At 42.0% G+C, this 16,728-nt stretch overlaps 2 protein-coding genes across 5 annotated transcripts; both read left to right on the top strand.

The window, feature by feature from the left end:
* Positions 1-52: 52 nt before the first annotated feature.
* Positions 53-1,772, top strand: LOC135165690 (mitochondrial import inner membrane translocase subunit Tim21). Of its 3 annotated transcripts, none has more exons than XM_064127220.1 (4): positions 53-208; positions 543-735; positions 839-1,173; positions 1,270-1,772. In XM_064127220.1, exons 2-4 carry the CDS (start codon positions 546-548, stop codon positions 1,417-1,419), a joined length of 675 nt encoding a protein of 224 aa, XP_063983290.1. In that variant the 5' UTR covers positions 53-208; positions 543-545; the 3' UTR covers positions 1,420-1,772. The 3 variants fall into 3 exon arrangements, with proteins under 3 accessions (XP_063983290.1, XP_063983289.1, XP_063983291.1); XM_064127219.1 differs by having other exon boundaries at positions 67-226; XM_064127221.1 differs by lacking the exon at positions 53-208 and adding an exon at positions 299-430.
* A 732-nt stretch (positions 1,773-2,504) lies between these two features.
* LOC135165689 (annulin) lies at positions 2,505-11,470 on the top strand. 2 transcript variants are annotated; one of them, XM_064127216.1, is made up of 9 exons: positions 2,505-3,309; positions 7,845-8,194; positions 8,282-8,414; positions 8,691-9,234; positions 9,499-9,768; positions 10,053-10,132; positions 10,196-10,340; positions 10,415-10,721; positions 10,834-11,470. In XM_064127216.1, exons 1-9 carry the CDS (start codon positions 3,180-3,182, stop codon positions 11,140-11,142), a joined length of 2,268 nt encoding a protein of 755 aa, XP_063983286.1. In that variant the 5' UTR covers positions 2,505-3,179; the 3' UTR covers positions 11,143-11,470. The 2 variants fall into 2 exon arrangements, with proteins under 2 accessions (XP_063983286.1, XP_063983287.1); XM_064127217.1 differs by lacking the exon at positions 2,505-3,309 and adding an exon at positions 7,236-7,580.
* The last annotated feature ends 5,258 nt before the right edge of the window (positions 11,471-16,728 follow it).

Raw genomic sequence — 16,728 nt, 5'->3', positions numbered from 1 at the left:
ATCGTCGAGGTACCCAAGTTCTCCGCAATAATTGTGAGGGCGCTAGCATCGCTTCGAGGGGAAGATTATCGGAGAAATACCTTCTTCAAAGTCTCTATTCTATGAATATCGGTCAGGAACACCGATTTCGGGGAAAATAATTTCCTCCCGAAATGTTTACATTCACATCATGATTGTTTAGTTCTATTTAACAATATTTTTTATTGAGGTACGTGATCTCCGGCAAGTAAGGACTCAATTATTTTTCATACCCATATTTACAACTCTAGTCAATTGTCAATGACAATAATCACTTTTATTCAATAATCACCTCGTGATGGAACATTCGATTGTTCTGAAGGGCAAAAAGTTTCTAATCCGTGCTAATTTGTTTTACTCACAGTTATAAAAAGCTTTAACGAGTTTCCTCATTAATAGTTAATAATTTTTGGTAATAGCTCGGACCCTTCGTTTATTGCTACTCAATAACTTCCAGATTTCTGTCGGAATACGCAATTACCATTAATTACAATTCATTAACCCTCATTAATTATTTTTTCTAGACGATGGCGACAATTAGGGCGGTCAATCATATTCTCCGGCGAAGGCCCTTTGCTCTACCTGGTGTACTAACATCATCGTCATCGTGTTACTTCGGCACCGGTGGCATACGTCAATCATCAAGTCAAAAATCGGTATCGAAGGTCGATGAGAGTAATGCGGGTGGGCAGTTGCCCACGACTTTCGCGGAAGTAGGTAAATTTTTTTATGGGACCGTAAAATAATTAATTGTACACGCGGAGAGAATATCTGCGGAAAAACACGAAGTGACGGTTAATAACTTTATTATTTATTACAGTTAAGGAAAATACCAAGTCCGCTTGGTACGTGAGTGTGATAATTGCTGGGGTCGGGGTGACCGCTGTGATGTTCTATGCGATTTTCCGGGAACTGTTCTCGGGGAAGAGCCCCAATAGTGTGTATTCAAAGGCCCTGGACAGGATTATGAGGGATCCCAAGGTTCTGGATGCTCTGGGGGAGCCGATCAAGGCTTTTGGAGAGGAGAACCGACGGGGGAGACGTCGACACGTCAGTCATACTGTCTACATGCACAATGACAAGCAATATATGAGGATGCAGTTTTACGTTCAGGGCCTGCGAAAACGGGGAACCGTACATTTGGAAGTGCGAGAGGTAATGCCCAGGAAATTCCTCTTTTTTTCCTCTTTCAAAGACTAATTTTCCTTCCTATTGTGTCTTTTCATAAACAAAAAAAATTCTGCCTTTCAGGACGACTCAGGGAACTTCGTCTACCGTTATCTATTCCTCCAGCTAGAAGACATGCTGCGCAGTGTCATTATCGTGGAGGACAATCGAGCAGCAGAACTGCAGACAAATAAGATCGAGGATGTAGCACCCTTCGCCTTCCCCCTGAATTAACAATTAATCGGTGCCTCATAGGTTTATGATCTTTACATCTAGTCTGAATTGTATAAAATTCCCATCAGACAGAACTTATTACTCTCGAGAAATAAATTTTTTCACATTAAAACCTCGTACGTCCCACGTACGGAACTTTTTCACGCTGAGTTGTCCCTGATTTTTCGTTAGGACATAATGATTATATATTATGTATAATACAACATATTATTTCATTTTCTTTATGTGAGAATATTTTAAAATTAAATTTATTAAATTTCCTTTTAATAATTTTAATTTTAACTCCTATTGAATCATTATCGGATGAAAAAATAAATCATTAACTCGAATAAAATACTATATAATGTATATAATATATTCGTTACACGGCCAGAATATCTAAAAACCGTTTCCTGGATTTTTTAAGGAGAAGATTTCTCTCCATACATCATCCCACTTTTTTTCGTCTCAACAATTCATCATCATTTAAATAATTCGTAGCGCCACGTGGGCGCATTGTCGGGGCGTTACCTCGCAATGAAATACTGAAGTAAACTGTGGAGACATTTTGACCTCAGTGACAAAGATGCAATTAGTCAGCGTGAAAGAACAATGAGCATTAGCCACTGTTCATCTTCCTATAATAGACATACAATGGACATTCAAACAGGTCAAGGGGATTGAAGACTAGCATTAGATCCTTAGACTTCTCACAACTCATAAATATCCTCCGAAGTGTCTCGACCTGTAACCCGATTCAATGGATAGAATTGATCTCGATTGTTATTCAATAAAGGGAATCTTGGGGGAGATAAAGTCGCTACTTGGGAGGATAATGATGTTGAGTATTTGAAATGGAATTTTATCTGTCAATTCTATCGATGCAATGGAAGCAGACACACCCTGGGTAGTCATCAAATGTCCGTCAAACGAAATCTTTTCTTAGATTGTATAGCGACAAATGGACTGTGACTGGGAATGAGATGATTCCAAATATAGAAGTGTAGGTATGGATACGGTTCGATGAGTTAGACAGCTATGGCGGTGATGGGTGTGAGATAATATTTAAAAGGTCGGTAATTTATTTACAGGTAAAAGAATGACGGTAACCGGAGAATTTCTTTTTTTATTCGAGCAGTCATTGGTGGTAGTCAACTGACTGTTACATTCCCCATGACCTCAGACTTATAACTGTCAGGAAATTGCAACTAATTAGCACACCCAGAATAGTTCAATCCACAAAAAAATAAGTGAGAAAGCAAATAAATTTCAACATTTCACTCTCACCGGAAACAATTCGTCAGACTCGTCAATGAAATTTGTTCTTGCGTGTTTGCTTCTGATAACAAATGTCCCACTTCTTAAAAAAAAGTGATAATCATTTCCGAGGCCCGAACATTCTTCAGCCCATCGTGGAAAGCCTACGCCCGTATAATCACCAGTGCATTGTCCCTCGTAGGAGCCGCCAAATTGTGATCGAGGTAGGGATGTTACATGCTGTCGATACGGCAGCAAGAATCAAGCTGACAGTCATTCACCAGCCGACGAGACGTTTATAATCATTGCGCTACTGTTCCCCAAGTTCATTAGCATAACGAGGTAAACACGTGTTGTTTAACACACTCGCAGGTAAATCATACGCTCATGCCAGGCGCGCTGTGCATCAGAATCAAGTGATCCTGTACCCCACCACCACCAGCGATGGTGGAAGGAGTCCCCAGGAAGTGAAGTGATCGGTTCACGTATTTTATCCACGTCTCGGTGAAATTTATATCGTCAGCATGGGAAATTGCTGCTCATCTTGCTCAAGATTCAGGGCCATCTTCCGACCTGGTGTCGACGAAACACCGATGAAGGATGTCTGCACGAGTCCAGAGTGCCTGCCAAAGCCACCGACATCGTCGGAGAATGGTTTGGAATTTGTTTTTTTTTTCATTTTTAAAATACCTTTTAATGGATTTTCTGCTGAAAAAATATTTTATGATTTGTATCTCGCCAGGAGTTACTTAACAATGCGCAGTGGCTGTTAAATAATTATTCAGCTGGAAAGGCACATGTTTAAGCCGGCATTGTGTAAATTTATTTAACGTCCTGTCCAAGTCGGGTTGAAACGCTTGGAATTCGCGACACGAGAGCGCCTCTCGCTTTATCTCTCACCGTACTTGACCTTGCTCATTAAACGGGGTTAATAAGGCTATGCATTCGCGGGGAAGAGGTATGGGCTAACTTTGACTTAACTTCATTCCGGAATTTTCACGGTTAATTACGTAGCTGCGGGACTTACGTCTGCAGTTAAATAAAATGCATATGCGGGTCGGTGTGATTGAGAGTTAATAATTTTTAGAGCAATTGATGGAGATTTGTCCACGTCCCGAGGATATAATCGTTGAGACGATGGTGACAATGGACTTTCCAGTAATTAATAATCACTGAAAGCTGGAGATTCAAGCTGAATGTTCAACTGAGAGAAATTTTTTCGTCGTTACTCATTAGAATAAACAATCCATGACCAGGGACATCGAGAATTTTATTTCCTGTCTGCACCAAGGTGATGACATCAGCCTGATGACAAGGACGTGGAGACAGTCCGTGTCTAGACCAGAAATGATGGATATCATCGACAAGTGTTGGTGTTCCATTGATCTATTCTCTCATTTCGAAAAATCAACGTCGCGTGGGAAAGTACATGGCGCGTACCGAAAAAAGGATGGAAACCACTTTACCTTGACCACATTGCCCAGAATAGATCGAGATGTTATGCTTACACAAGAACCGTTTATCGACTGGAGCCTTATTTCAAAGTGGTCTGCTTCACGTGGCATGTGTTCTAGCATTTGAATGCTGGCGAGAGGGGAAGGCATATGTGGGACAGAATTTATGGATTCTCGTAATGACTAGATGCATGAGGCTGTTCAATGGGAAATCTGCGGCACGTGTTGAGTGAGAAAAACTAGAATCTCCAATTAAAACCAAAAAAATGACACGTAACAAATTGTAAATATTTAGTTAAGGGGATGTCTTTTAAAAAAATGTAGAAAGTACATTTTGCAAGTGAAAGGAAAGACTTTCGAAATTTTTAAGACATCAATTGTCTGTTATTTTTGGCCCTGCATCAGCACCAAAGCTGTCGAAGCCCAAAATTAGTCACCTAGAGTTTGCTCATCTGCTCACTATTTTCCTCCACCCATGAGTAATGCCTGCAGGGCATACCACTCCACCTGGGATGAATGAAAGTCCGCTTGCGTAAGACTTATCGCATTAGGTACTTTATTACATCATTCGTCTTGCATTATATCGCCTCAACACCAGCCCACGAACAATGAAAAAATTCCGAGAGCAACAAAAAGCCCCGTAGAATTATTTTCAGAAAATGTCAAGAAGAAAATAACTCCAAACACTAGAGTCAGATCATGAAAGGCGCCGCTACCTTCGCCGAGTGTTTATCCCACGCATGCATAAGCGATAAAAACCGAGAATTCCTTTCACGCAAAATGATCAATTTCAATGGACGCCTCCATTTTTGCGAAAAAATAATCCGCAACGCGGTGATTATAATCGATGACTCGCGGAAATATACAAAAACTGTACTGAGCGAGAAAATATTATGTCGGCAATAAAAAATGCCTCAGGGGATTTTTAAATATATTTTTTTAGAGTTTTCAGACCCATTCAGGGTTGTTAATGACAATTGACAGGACATGAGGGAGGTTTTTAAGTGGGGATTTTGGGTAGTTGGTTGTTGGAAACATTTATAATTGGCTGAACTATATTTTCTGCTCGTTGTGAGAGCCTTTATGCACTTGAATATATCAGAACTAAAATTGCACGATGAAATCAGCAGAAATACTGACCTTCGACGCCTCGTAATCACCGAATCTGTTTCCCTCTCATGTAAATTTATTCAGATGCTGCATTCCTCATTTAGATCAACACGTTTATAATCCAGAAGCGATGAAACAATTGTTCTTATTCCATCATGCGTTCGGAATATTGTATAAACATGCGCGATAACAATCATCGATAAATATAGGAACTTTATTGGTATTTCAGCCGTGAATTGATGAGGAAAAATTTTTTTTCGTTTCTTTTGATGGAAAAAAAATTATTTCGTCTTGTAGAGAATTTTAATGGACAAATTGAAGTAACAACAATCCCAGACGTATTTTTCCTCCCAATATGGGTCAGTAATGGATTTTTGACGAGAGGTACTTGATCTCGGAGCTAATGACTGGAGATTCAGTGATAAAGGGAAGTGTTCGGGCGGCCACGGACCCTCGGGAAGATTTTCCGGAGAATTTTATCAGCGTATCAATTACACGGTGTCAGTGTCCTAAAGTACGTCAGGTGCTTTTCGATACTATCGAGAAAACTACTTTCCAAGTATTAATATCTGCCTTCAGGTGTGGTGATCAACAAATGTTAATGACAGGCCCGCGGCGGGCATTACTACTATATAAATATATCTCTATTGTGCGGTTTATTAAAACAATTTGATGAATTTGAGGACCTTGACATAATTACTAAACAATGAAATCCATTACAAATCAATCAATAATTTTTTTTTTCAACCCGGAACTTTCCTTCGACCGATTAAATTTCCCCTGGACAAATGAAAACGTTTTTCAATCGCCTGAAATTATAATGAATGAATCATAAATATCTCAGTCCCTGGTGACGATGAAATTGATTAATTCCCCTTCCAGCTCTAGGATTAAATTAATCCAACTACTAATTCATCTTCGCTGAGAAGTCACGAGCCAGTAGTTATAATTTGATTAAAACGTCTATGAATCCTCGAACGACTCCCATCTGCGAGTACAGTTTGAACTCACGTACGTGTGTGATGAGGGACCCGAGAAAATGTGGATATCAGCGGTGAGTTGGATAGAGCCAGGTGTTACATCGACTGGCAGTTACCACTGATGCGATAATGATTATGTCTGTGATAGACCGCTTATGATCCTCAAGACGCTACTGGAAACACTCGACTTGTGAGTGATGCGATTCACCTTTTTCATTTTCACTGGGAGTCATTTCTCAGTGGATGATGAAGCTGTGGGGCAAGATGTTTCCGGTCGAGTGCTGTGGGATTGTTTGCATATTGCGGTATTGCGACAGTATAAATATGAATGTTATTAGTCATTCAACAGTTTTGTTTATTTGCTTACATTCATTGCATTCGATTTTTATCCTCCTGTGGTTTTAAACTACAAGAGCCCGGACCATCCCATTGAATAATTTATTGTAATTGTATTTTCTGATGAAATGCTAAGGAAAATCTGTGGTTAGAATAAATAAATAATTTATTAAATCTACTTTATCCCCGAGAGTTCCTCGATTCCAATACAAATGGCATCAGACCCACTTCCCAAGAAATCGCACCTCATTAATTCCGTGAAAATCGCATTCCTCAGAACGCGTACAACCTCCAGGAATGGTCTAACAAGTCATTAAATCCTCGATTTGGTAGTCATGTAGACAGCGATGTCTCTAGCTCTCCGGCACCCTGATAAATTACTCACACCGATCTCCAGAGACATCGGAAATTCCCAGCGACATCGGGGGGAAATAAAAAATCTCCGAGTGCAATTCAAGTGGGTGACAATAATGTCCCCTCACTCACGCGTGTCCGGCTGCTCCCACCAATTATGGTTGTGTGCAGGCTGCACGTGGAACCCGCGCCTCGAAGGTCTCTCCCATGGTTGTGCCATGATTTAGCCGGTGTGAGCCCACAGTGTGATTTTTATTTCAACAGGTGCATCCCACCAGGATTTCTAATCCTAATGAATTCACGAGCAACTTGTACCAATACCACTGGCCGTTGCATATACCTTGGAGTCATTCGATTGTTCAGTTGCACTCGGGAACGCACGCGTATCTCCAGCACTTCCGTTTTGCTGCTGCATTCGCCCACATATCTTGCTGCCCACTTTATTGTGAAAAATAAGTTGCGGAGAAAAAAGATATAAAAATTTGTTATTGAATTGCTCGCGTTGAACCCGATAGGATAGAAAATAATAAAAATATATATTTGCATCGTCCGCGCCCTGGGCACACGGGCTTCACTGGCCGCAGGGTTAATCAGCGCTTCACGAGGATTACGAGGATGTTTTACAGATTTTACGATCGCTACCGCAACTTCAACGACCGGCGTTTTCGGCCGTTTCCATTTAGATTTCATTGTGAGTAACCGGGGGTTGAGGACGAGAATGCTATTACTGATGGAGGGGACTGACGCTCCCGAGGTGCCTTACACCCGGTCATTTGCATTTTATATACCCGGGGCGCGAAAAATCTGTTGAAAATTATCTCGAGGATTTTGAAAGTGGAGTCGTACGATTTTTGGAAAAATAGAATAAATGAATCAATGAAATATCTCCTCCAAAAATCTTAAAACATAAATTCGATGGAATAAACCAATAAAAATGGTGCGTTTATTTTTCCAGGGGGTGACTGGGGGATACCCATGCTGACGGTCCTCCGGGTGGATCCTTGTATTGACGAAAATGGCGAGGCGCACAGGACCTCGCGGTATGAGCTGATGAACCGTGAAGGGGTCAATGCCAGGTTGATCGTCCGCCGGGGTCAGGAGTTCTTCGTGCGGCTGCATCTCAACCGGGATTACGATCCTACGGTGGACGGTATCTCCCTAGTCTTCACTCTCGATGGTGTTAAAAAGCCGAATTATGGTAACGGGACGTTCGTGGTGACGCCTCTCCTCAATTTTGGAGAAGTCTCCGAAGGCGCGTGGCAGGCGTCTCTCGACTCTCTCGAGTCGAATTCAATCCGGATAAAAGTAAGATGTTGGGGACATTAGATCGTCAACTTTCCGGTCATTAACGTCACGTTAATATTCCTTTAAATCCAATGATCTGTTTCTCAGATAATGTCACCCCCCGATGTGCTAATAGGGAAATGGAAAATCGACATTGACGCGAAGCGCAAAAATTCGTCAGGTGCCATAAGCTTCAGCGTCAACGAGCCCTTCTACCTGATATTCAACGCCTGGTGTCCAGGTAAATCATCCCGGATCAACCCTCTCTGCATTTAAATAGTGATCGATCTCATTAAATAGTCCGTCACATAAAAATGCAATTAGACTCAATTTTTGAAGTGGAAAAAGACCTGACATCCCCAGGTGCAGTAATTCCTGGGGAAAAATGGAAATTAAGTCTTAACTTGCCCTGAATTCCCCAGGTTCCTCTCTATTTCTATAAAGTAATCGACCCGAAATTTCCCGTTCGATTTTCCCCGGACAATTTTCAATTTCCAAAGCCCAAAAAAAATTCCAGATGACCCGGTGTTCATGGAAGGTGAGGAGGGTCGTCAGGAGTACGTCATGGGGGATACGGGCCTTATCTGGCGCGGGAGCTACAGGCAGATGCGGCCAACAATCTGGAAATACTCCCAATTCGAGAAGGACATCCTGGACTGCTCCCTCTACCTGATGACCAACGTGGGGAAGGTCCGTGTAACCGGCCAGAATGATCCTGTCACGATAACGCGGGTGCTCTCGGCCGCGGTCAATTCCCCAGACGACAACGGGGCCGTCATGGGCAACTGGTCCAACGACTTCGACGGGGGAACACCGCCGACCAAGTGGCTGGGAACCCAGAAGATCCTCCAGGAGTTCTGGAAGACCAGACGCCCGGTGAAGTACGGCCAGTGCTGGGTGTTCGCCGGGGTCCTGGCCACTGTCTGCCGGGCCCTGGGGATACCCTGTCGGGTCGTGACGAATTACTCCAGTGCTCATGACACCCAGGGCAGCCTCACCGTCGACTACTTCGTGGACGCCGAGGGGAAGATCATGGAGGAGTTGAACAGCGACTCGATCTGGTGAGATTAAATAAATAAATGTGTTCATGACTTCGCATTGATGATATATTAATATCATTAATATAACATATAAACAAAATATTCGGACATAATTGAATTCGCATATTTTTTTGCATGAAAAATTGCCTTCTGGACCCAGGAGTCTCTCTATTTCAATATCGTGACCCTGGAAGCCAGAAATCTCTCTCTCCTCGCGTACATTTTTCCCTCTCGAATTTAAATGAAATTGCAAATGAAATTGTTCAATCATCCTCGATTCCCAAGGAATTTCCATGTATGGGATGAGGTTTGGATGAAGAGATTGGATCTCGGCCCGGAATACGCTGGATGGCAGGCCATCGATGCCACTCCACAGGAATTGAGCGAGGACGCATACAGATGTGGACCTGCGTCAGTTGCCGCTGTCAAGAGAGGTGAAATTCAACGGCCTTATGACAATGGTTTTCTCTTTGCTGAGGTCAACGCTGACAAAGTTTTTTGGAGATACAATGGACCCACTCAGCCCCTCAAATTGATCAGGAAAGATATCTATGGGTGAGTTTAATCGTCAAAGGGGAGAACAGAATTTTTTTCCGATGAATCGATGAAGGAAAATTGATATTTCGGGGACTCATGACTTGTAATTTTCAGGGGGGGGGAAATTTACGTCGATTTGGAGAGGAAAATTCACTCCCTAAAAAAATCCAGTCTTTTTTTATTAATTAATATGAATTGTTTTTAAATATTCACCACAGTCTCTCGTAAATTCGGATTAATTGAACCCCATAAATGTCCCAATGAGCTTTGACCTCTCACCCCAGCCAATTTTATTCAATTAGCATCGGAAGGCAGATAAGCACAAAGGCAGTGGGCTCATGGACACGCGAGGACATAACCCACATGTACAAATACCCCGAAAGTAAGTGATTGACTCATCGATAACCAATGAATTCCCGGAATGAAACATTAATATTAATTGCAGAATCCGATGACGAACGCGAAGCGATGCTGAAAGCCCTCCGCCAAAGTGAATCCCTCTTCAGTCGGTATTACCTCAATGAGGAGTTTAACGACGTTATGTTTAATTTTGAATTGCAAGATGACATTATCATCGGCCAGCCATTTAGGTAGCACTCAGGAATGAAAAGCCTCATGAATAATTAATCATCCATTTGATATTAAATTAATCCATCTTTTCCAGTGTCATTCTGCTGATTAAGAACCGAAGCAGTGAGTTTGAATATAGAGTATCGGTTATTTTACGAGTGGAGGTGGTAATGTATACGGGTAAAGTTGGCGGACCAATCAAGAGAATGGAGGTGGATAGAATAGTCAAGCCTGGGGATCTGGAGGAGGTGAGATTGAATGTCTCGTGGGAGGAATATGGCTCGAGATTGCTCAATCAGTGCGCCTTCAATATTGCGTGTTTGGCAACTGTCAAAGATACAAATTTTGAGTACTTCGCGCAGGACGATTTTAGGGTGGAAAAACCAAGGATTGATATTGAGGTAAAATAATTATTTATCTCTCATTTACAAAAATATAATGTACCTCAAAAATATCAGTTTTTTTCGTACGACAAATTGATGATGAAAAAAATTTTCCTTCTGCAATTTTCAGAGGAGAACAAATGCGGTCGTCAACGAAGTCCTTGAAGCAACAGCGAGCTTCACAAATCCCCTCCCCGTACCCCTGAAAAAAGGACAATTTCTGGTAGAAGGTCCAGGACTGGAGAAACAACTGAAAATAAAACTCTCCGGGAGCGTTCAACCTGGCGATGATGCCACCTGCACTTTCTCCATGACTCCAACACTCGAGGGTAGATCGACGATTGCCGTCAAGTTCCACTCGAGGGAGCTGGACGATGTCGACGGATTCCTCAACTTCATGGTGAAGCCGGCGCAATACTCGAATAACGGATACTCGTAATCCCGGGGAGATGATCTTGACATCAAATATTTTTCATTAGGGTCATTACGATAGCCAAGTACTTACGTCTAAACAAATCTTTTTCTTGTTCATCAAAAACCAAAGTAATGATTTATACCGCCTAACCCTTGCGTCGTGATTAATCAGGTATTTATACTGAAATGTCTTACAATTTTAATTCTCGTCACGTGAAATGTTAAGTGAAAAATGTGATACGTCGAAATCCTGCCGCTTCACGTCGAGTCCATCGACGAAATATGATAAGTTAGCTCTTCAATTCGTGAATGTAATGATGATAATAAAGGAGATTGATATTTCTTTCACTGTATCACCGAAGTGTCTGAATAATTACGGGGTTTATCTACTACCCCGGAACCAGGGGACGACAAACAACAGGAATTCGATTAAAAAAATTGTCCACCACTTCAACGATGGGGTAAATGGGGGTTTTCTAGTATTTTACACAAATACATATACAATAATTGGGAATTGCATGTAAATTCAACTACCGATCTGGCCACCGTCGAGATATTAACGACTGGCAATCGACCGAAACCGTTGAGATATGCTAATACCGAACGATAAAAAAAATCAATCGAAAATTTCGGGGAGTGGAGGCCCCTAGGTACCATTCACTCAAAAAAAAATCATAATCGGTGAATATTTCATGGAATGATGATGATGGGCCTCACGCTGATATGCAAGCATTGATGGCTGTACCATGTATCATCGTTCGAGAAAATTAATGTTGAAATATGCACCAACTGTGAATGATAAGGACATGAAAAATGGGAAAAGAGAGACGATGGGATATTGAATGTTCAGGTGGAATGAGGAACCGTAGAGGATGTTGTGGATGGACTATAGTCAGTGAGATATGTCTAAATACATAACCGTGACGTGTGATGGACGTGTAGCGGCCCCTGTCTACAGGGGTCTCAAGGAGCTTGTGGTTATGGGGGCCCGTGGGGGCGAGAGGGGGCAGGTCATAAGAGGGACTACCACGGGGTTCTTCGACCGCGGGGCACCCTGCTATGCGCTATGCATCAACACCCGAGATCCATCCCATTATACCTCATCAAAATAACAAACAGTGAAGTAACCCGCTAAACCAACATTCTTTGTTGCCGGGGAATTTTTGAATTCATCAAAATTTTTGATTTGGTAACGCAACGTGTGATGAATAACTCCTCATTTTTTTCGGATTTTTCAATCAGTCTTATCTTTCATTTACATCGGATCGCGCCCATTGGGATTTTTGGGGGTTCGACTGCGGGATTGTGGGGCTTCAACGATTTTTGCGAGGGACTTTTTATTTGGAATTATTTTGAATTTTTGGGGGGCAATGAGACGGGAAACGTCCGCTAAAATTCGATTTCCAGTTTTTTAATTTTTGACGGAATTAAAAATTGAGTGAGAGGAATTGATCCTCAATCCAACTCATCGAGACTCAGCTAATGAATATTAAACGATTCATGCTGAGAGTCTAGTTAATTAAAAATTCAGGAATATACTCACCTCAGTTCTTCGATTCTTATAAATTTTTCGGAATAATTAAAAAAAAATTGGTCTCCGTTACGAAAATGATTGAAATTTCAATGAAAACGTCACCATAAATTAAATAAAATATTGTTATCGATGTAGTTCGTCTGAGTGTTCATAGATGGGGCCACGGACCTCTCCCGTGAAGGTATCTCCGGACAATTCCGCCCGTACCTTCGAAATATCCAGTCCAATAAATTTTTTTAATATTGAGAACCGATTAATTTTTGTCTGACCACATTCCTTCTAAATACCCTGAATTAAAAAGGCGGGAAAATTTCGACCCGCGCCCCTAATCACCGCAGTATCAGTTTCTCACGCATAAATTCCCCGCCAATTTAATATTTTTAATAACCGCTGAGGCGACGAAAACAAATCGCCGGTGCGATCAGCGCGAAAATTCATTAATCGCGCGAGTTAAACTCGGCATTCATTCGCTGATAAATGCGCTGGGAGCAAGACCACTTAATCCACCGTTAATCAATGCCGAGCACTACCAACTGAACACCGAGCTTATAATTGCTGTGCGATTCCTCCGCAACTAGTAAATCGAGTAATCGAAAAAAAAAAAATCGAAGACTAGGTGCGCCAAAGGGCGACGTGAAAATCAGGAATGCAGACATTCGAATTATGTCGCAATTCCGTCTGCGCACCCTAATGAAGCGATTGCAGTTCAGTGTCGCGATATGTAAGATCGAGCAGCTCCAGATGCATCGATTGTGCCCGGGATCGCTAATCGATTGTCTAGCGGGTGAAATTAATCGCGAGTATTTGCGCTAATAATTGCCCCGTCACACCTCTATCGTGCGCGATATATTACGCTTATTACGACAAACATACGGTTGCTACATACACCAACAACTTGCAAACAAATCCTTGAAATGTGATAGATTAATATCGACACCATTGATCGATATTTCTTTCAATTTTCCTGCACCTACACGATCTAGTAAATTCTGGGCTGAATGTTACTATGACGCAAATCAATTTGATTACGTAGCGATAACTCCCTGGCCAATTTGTCCGATAACAAGGTGATATCGATCATCGATCAACGCCTGGATAACTAATTAATACCCTGTGATAACAAAATAATCCTAGACAATTAAATTATATTATTATTTTTTTTTCTTCCTCTATCATTAAAAAAATACCGACACTTACTACTGATTAAAGACAGTCAGGATTTTATTTATCCTCTTTATAACTTCTGAACAATTTTTTTTTCCATTTTAATAGATTAAATTTAAAAAAATGGAATTAAAATAAATTTTGCCTGAAAAAAATATTTGTAAATTTTTCCCTCAAGTCCTTTATTCACACATGACAATGGGATCAGTTTGTTCGTGTCAAGAACAACAGGACAACAGAACTAAAAATGGATAAAGGATATTTTTCAATTTTTCCCTCCACGAAATTTGTTCGAAGGTAAATTAGTCCCCCAACGAGATGATATGCATCATCAATCAGCGCCTGTTGTCCAACAAACTAATAGCTCGTGTTTTCAAAAATAAGGATAGAATTGCCGTGTCGTCTGAGCCAGAACAAGATCCTCTCCGATAAAGGCTGTCTCCTGGTCAATCGAGGAAACCTCGAGACCACACCAATTTTCTTCGAGATACATTAGCTGAGGAAGGATGAGGGCAAAAGAGAAAAGTGAGACAAAAGTTTCTAGCCGAATGCTCTGACAAGAACCGTACGACAGGGGATATTAACCTGGACACACCTGCGCCCTGGAACTCGTGAAGCGATCTAAACATTCAGAACAATGGGAGGAATTGAGTGAGAGGATTCATCTCGAGGTTGTGAAGGATCGCCAAAAGGGAGTAGATCTGATCGATCCGACACCTTTTCTTCCCCTCTGGCTTTTACCTTTCGTATGGGCGACCTGACTGACTTTTTATAAGAAGGATTAGCGTTTCGTCGAACTGTCTAATAACATTCTCCGGACAATAATAGAAAACCAGGAGATGCAGATGGCAGATTAGGTGAAATGGATTTTTTATATTTTTTCCTGATGCTCTCGGGAGTTAAAACTTTCCATTAAAAATTGTCTCGAAGGACGATGCGGCAAATTTTACTTCGCAGAAGGACGAGTTGCGTGAGGCTATCAAAAAAGAAATTAAATAAAAATTTAATTGAATTTTTTTTCAAATAATTAATTAACATATTTGGTTGTCCTCCGAAATATTTCCTATAAATCCTGGAATTTAATTACCCGCTTTACCTAATCAATCCAACCACAGGAAAATTAAAGTCTAAAGTCTAAAAAAATCTATTCCCACCCCTCGAGGGCTGGTCCCCAAAAAAATCCCGAAATTTGTGTCGGTCGCATTAAACAAACTGAACCGCGACAAATCAGAGACAGATAGCTGCCATAATGTCGCCTTTATAGAACAATAATAAACCCAAGGAATAACACACTGAGGGGGAGATGACATCCCATTTGGCGTTTCAGGGGGTGAGTTGTCTATTTGCACGGGGGTGTCGCCGACAGTTTGGCCAAATAAGCCGGATATATAGGGTCGGGATCGGATTGTTAGCGTCGTTACGTACACTGACGAGACTGGCGAAGAACGTGGATGAGAGGGGGATGCAATGTGAAAAGGGGATCGCATTCACCTCATTACACATTCACCCGTCACCTAACCTCCCCCTCTCTGGCTACATCTCGTCGCTGACTGGCTGACTGACGGTTCTCTCCGCACGCTCTCCACTGTAATCCTGTCATACAATTCATGCACGTCGGGATGCTCACTGTATTTACATAAATAGTGTATAACCATTTGTGTATTTTGCGGGGGATAAAAGAGTCGGGTCACCGCGTGAATAGGGGATGAGCGAGGCTGGTCGATTAAGCGAAAACATCGATTTTTTTATGAGTAAACAGAGATGTTATGAGTACAGCTAACAAAACTGTTTATGTATAGATTTTTTTATGTTTAAAATATATTTTAAACAATTTTTTTTTTAACAGAAGGGGAGTCAATTATACAGTTCCTCAATAATCGATATATTTTTTAAAACATCGAGCCTCCCCTCCCCCGAATATTCGCTCGAGGCGCGGGATTTTCAACTGTCGAGGGGGTGGTAAGGGGGGATGCCAGCAGACCCTTGTCGTGTAAACCCACGCCTATTTGCTCCGAGATCCACCCTCTTTCACCCCTCAGTATTACTCACTTTACCATAATCTCCTGGGTAATGGGGTCTCGAGCAAACATAGGGCGCAAACTGAGTGGAGTTACTCCTGGCCCTTTTGAACCTGCGCCCACGCGCCTCGAGACCTCGACGGGAGATCGAAGACACTTTTGTCGAGATCTCGGATAGCGGGGGAGGCCAGGGGGAGATTGCTCTTTGAGATCGGTTGGGGATACGCCCCCTCGATTTTCGCGCCAACAGACGCGGTTCTTTCGGACGGATTTATTGCCGTTTCGGGGGTGTGGAGGAGTCGAGGATGTTTCGAGAGTCTTTTGGGCGGAGGGTGAAGTGCGCACTTTTTATTCAATTCCACTAGAGACAGTTTTTTTTTTCATTTCAGCATTTGAAAAATTTTTTGACGCATTTCCCGGTTCCGGGAAAATTCTGGGACGTAATCTGGAGTTGATGCAACAATTTGGTCGGACATGTAACGCCTCCATGTTGAATTTTCCACCAGGAAATCTCATTTTAATTCGAAATTCCCTCTAGACAATTTACGAGGCATTACAACTGCTGGAAATATCCTCCCCAGAACTATTTCTCCTCCGGATTTTCTTTCCTCGTATCAATCTAAATTCCAGCGGGATAAAATAAGATAACCGAGAGAAGCCTCAGTAACACAGCTCCACTCCACCCCCTCTCATATACAATGCGCTCGATAAAACAATTGCCGAGGGGATAATCGGCATTATTTACGCTGGATTCACTCCGAGATACACCGAGTCCCGTCTTCTGCACACTACCCTAACAATGGCGATGCGTCCTGGCTGTGTATCACCAGCATGTGTACACACAGACGTGTGTGTGTGTCGGCCAACACTCGAGACCCACACAGGGGGGACAGCA

The sequence above is a fragment of the Diachasmimorpha longicaudata genome, chromosome 9, assembly GCF_034640455.1.
Source record: "Diachasmimorpha longicaudata isolate KC_UGA_2023 chromosome 9, iyDiaLong2, whole genome shotgun sequence".
Lineage (NCBI taxonomy): Eukaryota > Metazoa > Arthropoda > Insecta > Hymenoptera > Braconidae > Diachasmimorpha > Diachasmimorpha longicaudata.
The sequence above is the reverse complement of the archived record's forward strand: the minus strand, read 5'-3'. Positions and strand labels throughout refer to the sequence as shown.

Bases quoted from the DNA above. Each gene is read 5' to 3' on its own strand.
- LOC135165690 (XM_064127220.1), top strand. From the start codon at position 546: ATGGCGACAATTAGGGCGGTCAATCATATTCTCCGGCGAAGGCCCTTT. The intron at 736-838 runs GTAAATTTTTTT...TATTTATTACAG, and splicing joins CACGACTTTCGCGGAAGTAG to TTAAGGAAAATACCAAGTCC. The intron at 1,174-1,269 runs GTAATGCCCAGG...TCTGCCTTTCAG, and splicing joins TACATTTGGAAGTGCGAGAG to GACGACTCAGGGAACTTCGT.
- LOC135165689 (XM_064127216.1), top strand. From the start codon at position 3,180: ATGGGAAATTGCTGCTCATCTTGCTCAAGATTCAGGGCCATCTTCCGA. The intron at 9,769-10,052 runs GTGAGTTTAATC...TTATTCAATTAG, and splicing joins ATCAGGAAAGATATCTATGG to CATCGGAAGGCAGATAAGCA. The intron at 10,341-10,414 runs GTAGCACTCAGG...CATCTTTTCCAG, and splicing joins ATCATCGGCCAGCCATTTAG to TGTCATTCTGCTGATTAAGA.